The 11,072-nt window shown below is 36.3% G+C and overlaps 1 protein-coding gene across 1 annotated transcript; it reads left to right on the forward strand.

Annotated features, from left to right (window-relative positions):
• The first annotated feature begins 1,924 nt into the window (after nucleotides 1-1,924).
• Nucleotides 1,925-9,446, forward strand: LOC121407696 (carbohydrate sulfotransferase 11-like). The gene is made up of 2 exons (XM_041598920.1): nucleotides 1,925-1,972; nucleotides 8,497-9,446. The coding sequence occupies exons 1-2, from the start codon at nucleotides 1,925-1,927 to the stop codon at nucleotides 9,361-9,363; spliced, it is 915 nt and encodes a 304-aa protein (XP_041454854.1). The 3' UTR covers nucleotides 9,364-9,446.
• The last annotated feature ends 1,626 nt before the right edge of the window (nucleotides 9,447-11,072 follow it).

The raw sequence follows: 11,072 nt of genomic DNA on the forward strand, positions 1-11,072 counted from the left end.
GTTAGTTTATTAGACTTCATAATTGTACATTCAAGCAATGTATTTTATTTTTAGTGTGTTTTTGTCATTGATTAGTTTTAGTTTTTCTTTTTTGTGTGTGTTTTATTGTTGTTGCTTTTTTTTAGTTGTTTTGTTTCTCTTGTATTTTTAAGGATATTACATGTACACACTGAATACTATTTAGTCATGTACTTGAAACAAAGGAGACCCTAGCCTTACAAGCCTTGCTTTTTCAGGGGTTCTCCTTGTCTTTCTCTCAATACGTAATTAGTTATTTGCTGTGTTTCTTTTTTTTTCTCTACTGTAACAATGATTTATGGTTAATTGATTTTCATTTGTAGAATGTGAAATCACACTTGTAAGATAAATGTATGTGCAGACAGAAAGACGAATAAATATCTTATCTTATCTTATCTTAACACAGGAAACCATTTCATGGAGTGAAATATTACAAGTATGATACTAATGGCCATGATTCTCATTGTTTTAATACAAGATATGCAGCAAAAGATAATTTGATCACCCCAAAAACTCATAGATACATGTATATATAATATTGCATGGTTTTTCCTTAGAAATTCACATTTTGCCCAAATTTTGAGAGTTTTGGTAAACTTACTCTTAATAAGGAACAAAATAACCTTTTAAAATAATATCAAGCTTAAGAAAAGCATGTTTAAACGTAAGTACAATTGTACAAATTATGGTGTCCAAAAATGTTGCCCCCTTCATATAAACCAAAAATTAAAAAAGATTATTCCGATAAACCACAAAGCATTGTATGTTGTAAGGAAGTGCTTTCATTGCTTTATACTCCAGTGCTCTCTTTTCCTAGATATAGTATGATCTAAAAATATGTCGTCTCACCATATCTTCCATAAAATGTGCATAATGCAAGTAAAAAAAGAAATAGCTCGTTGTAATAAATTGCAAACACCAAAGTAATAACCCCAAGATTAAAGATCACTAAAAAAAGAAACGTCCATTGATCAAGTGTAAAAAGGGACAATAGCTGTTCCATGTTAACAATTAATCCTTTCATTACTATTTCTTTCAAGACTGCAAATTCATAACTTAATAGAATAAAGATATTGCCTACCTGGAGGTTGATTATAACATTTCCGAAATAAAGTTGCCCTTTTCCCCAAGTGATCATGTAGCGAACAGCTCTGAGAGAAGATATGGTCGTGGGGGGATATAGCTTTGGAAGGAAGTTGGATTGTTGATTGTAGAGACAATATATGTTATACTGTAGATTCACCATTAGAGTCTGAATTTGCTTTATGATAACTCACACTGCTTGCTGTAGCGATCTTCCCAAGCACATATATCAAGCAAACTACCTGGTGGGTGTTTCATAAAGCCGTTTATAAGACCGATTTTAAGGACTGGTGATCCTTTCTTGTGGTAAATGGTATACTCCAAAATGTCCATTGGTGATGGTTTAGCACATAGAATGGGTCACCAGTCACTCTTAACTTACGAACAGCTTTATGAAACACCCCCATCCCTGATTGTGCATCTTATAAGCAGAGTGTGACGTCACCTCAGTAAACATAATGCTGAGGTGACTTCACACCACATGTAATACAAATGTGATCACTGCAGATTTTGTTATGTCATGGTATTTGAGCTTTCACTCGCTTTAAGCACAACTGTATATTCACATTATCATGCGAGTGAAATAATTCTGAATGTATTGTAATTATACATACACCTACAATACCTGCAACTTTATCTGTTGCAATCACAATCTGAAAATTTGTGCAATTGTTGTTACATATGAGCAAGGTTTCCACTTTGGCGAGTTAACATCACGAGTTATGGCGAGTTATAGCGAGTAGCCAAAATGAGGCACTCGCGATAACTCGCATAAACAGATAAAGCTCACCATGAAACTCGGGATAACTCACAACAACTCAGCATGGCTCGGCGGAACTCGTTCAAGCTCGGTACAACTCTCCTTGAAGTCGTGAGCAGTTTCAAAAGTTTTGAACATGTTCAAAAAATTTGCTAACTCGCTGTAACTCGTGCTGAACTCACCTAAACTCGGTATATACTCGCAGTACTCGCAATAACTCGCAAGAAGCTCGAGATAAACTCGCAATAACTCGTAATAACTCGCCACATCTGAGTATACGCGAGTGCGTTCCGAGTTTTCAAGAGCGAGATACGAGCATTGCGATCGTTTTACGAGTCAAGTAGAGGTGCCCACGAGATCAGCGCGACTTTAGATCGAGCACCCCGAGTTACAGCGAGTTTCGTATGAGTTTATTCCGAGTGCGTTGCAAGTGATCAGAGGCATGCCACAGAATGATAAATGTCCATTTTCCCCACATATAAACCCCTCAAAAAAGTTTGGAAATCTGAGTTTGGCCACTAACTGCTCCCAACTCCAAAATTTACACAATGCATATATGACATCATTTAAAAGATCATTCAATTCTCTTTACAATGATACCATGCTTGTTATGATCATACCATCACGAAAATAGCAGGATTCAAAAGTGTTGGATGAAGTCTGAATTGAAAAGCTGCAAAACGAGCAAAAAAGTTTGGAAATCCGAGTTTGGTCATTAATTTCTCCCGACTCCAAATTTTACACAATGCTTATTTGATATCTTTCAAAAGATCATTTGATTCTCTTTAAAATGATGACACGCTTGTTATGATTATGCCAACAAAAAAAGAGCAAAAAGTGAAGTGTTGGATGAGGTCTGAAGTGAAAGCTGCAAAACGAGCAGAAATGGTCATGAAAGGTCAATACAGAACATGATTCTTTTGTCTGTGTCAATAAAGATTAAAATCCTTTCAAATCAAACCCCTGCTTCTTCATTTTATAATGTTTTGTTGTGGTTTATGTTTGTTTGTTGTGTGTTTGATCCCATATTTGAATGTTGATGTTAAGGTGCATGAAAACAATTGCTGAGAATCTCACTCATCATCATGGAAGAAAAGAACACTGACTTTAATATTGTGTCGGGGTTTTTTTTTGCCCGTTTTTTTGTGCCTCTTTCAGGTCACATGACCAAGATCAGATGTCATTTAAGGTCAAAGCACCTTGACCATGTTGGGTTATTTGTCTAATTGGCATCATAACTTAGAAAGTAGTTCATGAAACATCCAGAAGGGTATTCAAATATGAATGATTGTTTTGCACACGTCTTAGTTCACATGATCATGGTCATTTGGGGTCAATGGATATAGTATTTTATTATGTTTTTTTTAATATTTATAAAAGTGTACATAGCAACTCAACTATGTTAAATATCATGACATTGGTTTTAATAATATATATCGTTACTCATATAGCAAACGGCAGTTCATATTTTTATGTTACCTTTTTAATGTATTGTTCTTTATAGAATTCTTAATGCAATGATTTACTTCAATAATGACCTTGGTTTCAATTATTAAATGCTGCAAACTTAGGCACAGACTTATAAAGCTTTACAATAAAAAAGCACATGTTTTTATTCAAACGAATTGACCAATATAAAAGAGTAACATTTATTCTCTTTTCTATGGTACAAAAATAATCAATTTTAATTGATAAAAATGTGGTTTTAAAATGTCTTTGAGAAAGGAAGTCTCACGATTCACCAGTTTCTGTAGGGAGATGAATTTAGCTACGAGAGTATTTGGATCAATGCGATCTTACTCATTGGTCCAGGATAGGCCCCAGAGCAATAGGACTAAGCCTAGTTTTTTTCATATACAATATCTGATGATGATTTCTTGTCAATTCGATGGTGCTGATTCCGAATCTGAATGATGGCACTCGTGTACCTTTATCATTCTCTGCACATAGGCCTATATGGCCGACAAAATATGCAAATTACCCATGAAAATCATAAAATTGCCAGCACATGGGCTATAAAATCAATGTAATTGTGTTGCAGGAGTAAAATACTCATTTAAAGGGATTTTTGACGAAAATCTTATTTTCTTGATATTCAAAATGGCCGCTACAAGCCCTAACTGAATTATGTAACATGTTGTAGGGAAACTAATTTTCACAAGAATGAGCGGAACCATAAAATGCATATAACTGTGATGTATAAGAAATTATCACCCGTATCAGACATCTGAGCTGGTCACCGTATTGCCCTACATTTTCTTAATATCGGGAAGGGTAGGTATATTGTTTGTATTTTCCTCGGTCTCAATGTGCGCATTTACTTTGCATGCAGAGACGACGCAAAATATACCTTTGTATTTTCCCTGGTCTCACATCCGGGCATTTGTGGATGCGTATAAAGAGATACGCTTCATAAGGATCCGCGCACCAACAATATACGTCATAATAAAGACAACACTGGATCCGAGAGCTTGCAAGTACGTCATAATGGTAAAGTGCAGAGACTAGACCGATATTAACATGACACAATAGAACTCTATTTTTAAAAGAAATATCCCCATTATCATGATTTTTGCTCTAGATATCTGATTTGGATGATAATAAAAATATTGACTGGCTCTTTCGGGGAACATCAAATATATTGCCCTTAAAAGACCCATATTGCCCTCGTCTAAAGACTCGGGCCAATATGATTCTTTTGCTGGCAATATATTTGATGTTCCCCTCAAGGCCAGTCAATATTATATAAATATTGTCTTAAACACGATTTATAACTAAATATATCGCACATGTGCAAAGGGCGGCCATTTGAATTTTGAAATGTGAAAATTACCACCTAAATGATATATTTCATTAGAAATCATGTTTTCAGACAATAATTTTCCTCATACAACACCATTTACTCAAGAAAATAGGAATTCTGTTATTGTCCCCATTCAATACTGTTAGGGCCTGTAGCGGCCATTTTGACTTTCAATATACAGTATTTATCACCATCCTATTAGAAGGAGATATGACTTATCCTGTTAGAAATTATGTTTTCAGAGAATGTTTTACTCATTGATCAAAATTATGTACATCTATCAGTCTATGGTGCTTTCTCCTATGAAAATTGGTTTCCCAATTCGCATTGTACGTACATGTAATACAGTCGATGTCTATGGTGGCCATTTTGAAAGTCAAAATACAGTATTTTAACAAAAATATGAAACCTGAATTATATATTTCCTTCAATTATGTTTTTTTAGACAGGATCCCATTTTTTATCACAAATTCAGGCATTTAAGTACACTCTTGTCATTTTGGGGGGTCCTTATTTCCATTGTACATAATACTGATAGGGCCAATGGCGGCTGTTTTGAATATCAAAATACAGCATTTATCCCATACATGACATAATAAATAATATATCTCGTTAGTAACAATGATTTTCATAAATAACCTCGTTCCCCGGGCCTCGTTCATATAAATCATAATTACTTGCAGTGATAGCGCTCATATTTGTGAAAATGAGCATTCGCCATTTATATTGTACAAAATAAGAGTATAAAGGGGTTATGGCAGCCATTTTGAATATCAATATCTTTGTTGTAAAAAAATAAATTTATTTAGAGAGTATTTTAATCCTGCCACACAATTACAGGGATTTTTTTTAGCCCTTGTGATCGAGGGCAATCTAGTGATTTTCATGGGTAATTTGCATATTTTGGCGGCCACATTAGATTTTGCCAATTTGCGGAAATGCTCAAGATTTACACGAGTGGCAACATTCATATTCCTACTCAGCAACCTCAAATCGATAAGAAATCATAAAAAAATATTGTATATATGAAAACAAAGGTTATGACTCTTCTAGCCTGGACTAGAAGGTCCATCTGGTCATCCATCTTGAAATAAGCAGAATGCACGAAAATGCCCACCTATCAAATGCTGAATTACTCGTATGAAGATCTTGAAAGACTCTCAGTAAACTCTGCCAAACTCGAAAAAGGATCGCAATCACTCGAGCAGTACTCGGTACTACTCGTTGATAACTCTTCATGACTTGTACTGCGCTCTAATAAAGCAAGGTTTCCACTTTGGCAATATTCCTGAAAATGTACCATTTTCCCCCCGAGTTTCTGCGAGTTGGAACTCGCGAAAGCTCGCAGGGACTCGTACACCCAACTCGGCTCTGTGTGAACAATGCATTATGTTCAAGTTTCATGAATAAGATTCATAAACTTTCAAAGTTAGAATTTTAATTTAACAAATACCCTGATTGGCCAAAGTCCATTGACCCTAATTGACCTTTGTCATGTGACTTGAAACTCAAGCAGGATGTTTTTATACTTTAATAACCTTATGTCCACGTTTCAGGAATTAGGTTCATATATTTTCTAAGTTATGATGACATTTCAAAAACTTAACCGTAGGTTAAGATTTTGATGTTGATCCCCCAACATGGTCACAGTTCATTAACCATAAATGACCTCTGACCTTGGTCTTGTGACCTGAAACTTAAGAAGGATATTAAGTAATGCTTCATAAACCATATGCTTAAGTTTCATGAACTAGGTCCATAAGCTTTCTAAGTTATGATGCCATTTCAAAAACTTATAACCTTCGGTTAAGATTTGGTGTTGACGCCGCCGCCGCCGGCATCCATCTTTGAGTGCCAAAAATGTGCATATCCCGTCCCTTGGTCGTATGAAACTCTTATCACTCGGAAAAAAATTTTGATAACTCGTTCATAGCTCGCTTTAAGGTATCACAGGCCTAATTCATTCCCCATAGACTCATGTGTTAAATTGGCACTTTAAAAAATTCATAAAAAATAAGGATGAAATTCGGGGGTCAAATGTTTACTACCAGTGGATAGGATATATATTTGGCAATCCATATCTGATCAGAAAAGGGTTCCTCGACCGGCTCATTTAAAAAATAAATTGGCGTGTTTGAAGACACCTTCGGGGGGGAGCAGATTCATCACCTCAAACAGCAAAATAGCCCTAATCCTTCCGCCAGTGAAAATATAGTCCAAAATTGGTGACATTTCTTCCCAATTTGGGAAAAGGAAGTTCAGTAATTACCAAAAATAGAATCAGTGTTAGATGGACAATCATATGCATACACTTTGTCAATCAGCCATATCAAAATAAAAAAATAGCAATGGGTTGGCTCGAATGAATATCTATGGCCTGCCACTAGTGATTAGGCCCGTGTAGCCTTAAGTCGTATAAAGGTCACTGCAACGCATACTAAGCTCGGCCTGACTCGTTTCACGCTCGGTTCACTCGTTTAGCGAGCGTAGTGAACTCGATGTTGAGTCTTTGGTCACTGAAGCAAATTCCAGGAAAAAATGTAAATTTCACGCGAGCTTGTGCGATCTAAGACGAGTTAGAGCTCGCGCAGCTCGCGTATGACTCGCAACTCCAACTTGCCAAAGTGGAAACCTTGCGATTTTCGTAATTAAAGGCTTCTAGAATTGTCTATTGACCCCAAATATCTTACGTGTTTCTTATGTTTTTTCGATGTTCATACATCCGCCTTACGAAGATAGGGTTTTGTACGAAGTTAAAAATAAAAGACTATCGACCAAACTGCGAACTTACGAGTGGTCTACGAACGGCCGGCGAATACTGCCTTCTTGAGAAGATCTTACGAAATGGTCTACAAATTGTTCGTAAGGCGTTCGTAGCAGTTCGTAATGGCATTCGTGACCGAACCTTTACTTGGTGACCTGAATTTTTTTCATCTTATCCTTATTTTTCAAAAAAAAAATATATTCTCTTCCAGGGCCCTGGGAACGATTTTTTTACCAGGGGTGCTGATAAAATTAAATTATGACGAGCAAAAAAAAAGTGCACTGAAAATTGAAGGTCAGTTTGCTCCTGAGATATTGACAAGCAAAAAAAAATTCAATAAAAAAAAGAAGATTATTTTGGTTACATTTAGTCCCTTTTTCACATCTATGCAGAATTCCAGGGGTGCTGCCCGTGCGGCCTATGGAGAATAATAAACGCAGCACCGCTCTAGCATGCACCCCCGCTTCCCAGGGCCATGTCGCCCTCTGAAGTTACAGTATATATATTTCTAAAAGTATATATAAAATGCAAGCACGCAAGGCTATGACTTTTGACAATTAGCCTTGAAAAGGGATATTGTTCTAATGGTTGACAGAACTAGCTCTTACGCCAGATAAATTGACCTAGTCGTGTAAGCCCGGCGTGTAAGTAAAAATTTCAACCCACTGCAAGAGAGAAGTTCATATAAGTATAAACAGACAAATCACCTTAACATTTTTTACAGACGGTTCCAAAATATTTGAGTAGGAATTAGATTTCTGGTGCATTGCATTTTAACCATTAATATACAAATAGCGAATAGGCATGAGTGCGATGGTGCGAGATTTCGCAAGATGCTCTATTCAACGAGGCCTTATAGCCGAGTTGAATAGAGCGTTTCTTTCTTATTTTACATCCGATTTTGATGAAATTTTTAGTGCTATGCTTAATGGATTTTTTCCCTTTTTATTCAAATCAACTTTTTGTTTGGTGAACTTGTCCCTTAAACAGCTCACCAAGACAACAATAGGATGTTCTATTTGATTGATGATATTAATGAATATCCATACTATTTCTGTTCATTCCCAGATATCCGTACCTCTCGATGATACTCAGCAGCAAAGACGCTCACACCTCCTGAAAACATGTGAGGGTTTGAATGCCAGGAAACATCCAGAAAACATTGATGGTCTGAGCGCCGACACCTTAAAGAAAATGGATAACATATTCGTTATAGATAAATTCAAAACTCTTTATTGCTATATTCCCAAAGTTGGTTGTACAACTATGAAGCGAATGCTTCTTTTGCTCAATGGCCATATAAACTCAACTAACGTAGGCCATGAAGAGGTTCATGCCCTTGCCTCGAAGTACTTTCCATCATTGGGTAAGTTCAGTCTGGAAGATGCAAAAGAGAAAATAAAAAACTATCGTAAACTGATATTTGTTCGCGAACCGTTCTCACGGATTTTGTCTGCATATCGGGATAAACTCGAATCAAAGGGATCTTTCAAGACAAATTTTCTGCCTCGTATGGTCAACAGGGATGCTAGATCAATGGCTGGGGGTAATGAAGGCCTCAACATCACTTTCGGTAATTTTATTGATTACGTCAGTAATCCATGGAATACACTAGCCGATCCTCCAGAAGAGCATTGGAGGGAGATGTTCCGTCTGTGCTATCCATGCCGAGTTCCTTACGATTTCATTGGACGTTTTGAAACATTTAATGAAGATGTTCGCGAGGGTTTGCAAAAAATTACTCAAGATGTTGACATGGAAATCCCTGCGTCATCGAATCCTACTAAAAGTAGTAACTTGGACACTTTGGTTAAATACTACTCGCAACTCAGTTCGACACAATTAGAATCGCTCTACAAGAGACTCGCGACAGATATAGAATTATTCAACTACAGAGTTCCGTCTTTTCTTGCTGATCGTTTCTTGTCTTCGTAATAGACTTTAGTTTGGTTGCAAGTGCCTAAGATAATTATGATATATCTTTATTTGTTTGCTGATGTGCCTCTGTAGGAAAGTAGCTATTAATCAGTGGTGTTTTGATGTTCTGTTTTTTAAAGTTGTATACGACTTTTTTTCCAAACCATTGAAACTGTTCTTGGGTGATAAATGTTAATCAGACTCCTAATAATCGGAGCGAGTCTTTCTCTTGACGATCGGGCCTTCCCACTCTTTCCCCTTCCGGACATGATGTTTTACTGATGAGGAAATAAAAAAAAAAGACTCCCATCTGCTAAAGTCTTCCAATTATGATGATGATTATTATGGTCTGCGTATACAGCAATACCCTCATTTTTAACTAAAATTGGAATCAAACTAATACTACTACTACTACTACTACTACTTCTACCACTACTACCACCACTACTACTACTACTACTACTACTACTACTACTACTACTACTACTACTACTACTAATAATAATAATAATAATAATAATATTAATAATAATAGTAATGATAATAATATTATTAATATATCAATTCGTTCACCATTAATATTCACTGGTAATTATTCATGTTATTTAGGGCGTAAGTAAAATATATTCAATATTCACATTCCATTTTACCATATTGTCCATGCGAATATTGGTGATAATATTCGAATTCTAATGGTCTGACCATCACCCCGATGTGGGTCTCCTTACGTTGGACATTGTTTCATGTTATGAATGTTATTTATTAAATAGTTCTTAATTGAAAAGCGTGTTTTCCACTTTAACGCTACATACAACAATGTAAAATAATATTGGGTAAAATTTTAACCAGCACGAGAGCAATTATGTGTCTAACCAATTTTAGGCAGTATTTTACCCAAAGCGGGAAGCACATTGTCCAGTAAGGTTAAAAATAAGAAGCAATTACTTTAGATTGGGCAAAATTTTCATCACAGTGGATAAATAAAAATGGCCAAAACAAATGCCCAATGTTGGTTGCACACATAACTACCCTCATAGAGCATTATATCCAATATTTTTTGTAGTGAAATTTAAATACACTTGCAAAATTCTCACAGTATATAAAGTATCTTACCAACGGAGACGTCGCGACAACGTTTCCATGGTTTCAAAGTGGTTAGGGTGTCCCCAAGATTGCACGGTCGAGGAGATTGCGGCTACGCATCGTGACCTATCTGATGTCTCTCTCGCCCCCTCCCCCTTTCCATATACGCCACTGCTGATCCTATACGCTCTTAAAGATTCATTAAGGGTATTAAAATTGCCAAATTCTGCAAAAGAGGGATTTTGGCCTAATAAAAAATGGAATATGTGTGGCATGGCCCTGGGAAGCGGTGTTGCTGGGGGTCACTGGCGTACAGATGAAAAAAAAATCACGACCATGAAATAAAAAGAAAAAAAATTATGCGATACGCCATATTGACCCTCCTCAAAATTTTGGACTCATTACGCCACTGGTAGGGGTGCTGAAGCATCAAGAGTTTTCTTGGGGTGCTGTGTGCATTATTCTCCATAGGCAGCTCCCCCTGGAATTATGGTAGGTGTTATAGAATGGAGAAATGTAGCCAAAATTACCTATATTTCGTAGTGAAATCCTTGTTTGGTGTTTTTTTTTTTTTGGGGGGGGGCTTGTCAAATTTTGTAGTTAAACTTTTTTTCTCAGTGTCAATTATCCTGGAACAAAAATGA

This window comes from Lytechinus variegatus, chromosome 1 (genome assembly GCF_018143015.1).
Source record: "Lytechinus variegatus isolate NC3 chromosome 1, Lvar_3.0, whole genome shotgun sequence".
NCBI lineage: Eukaryota > Metazoa > Echinodermata > Echinoidea > Temnopleuroida > Toxopneustidae > Lytechinus > Lytechinus variegatus.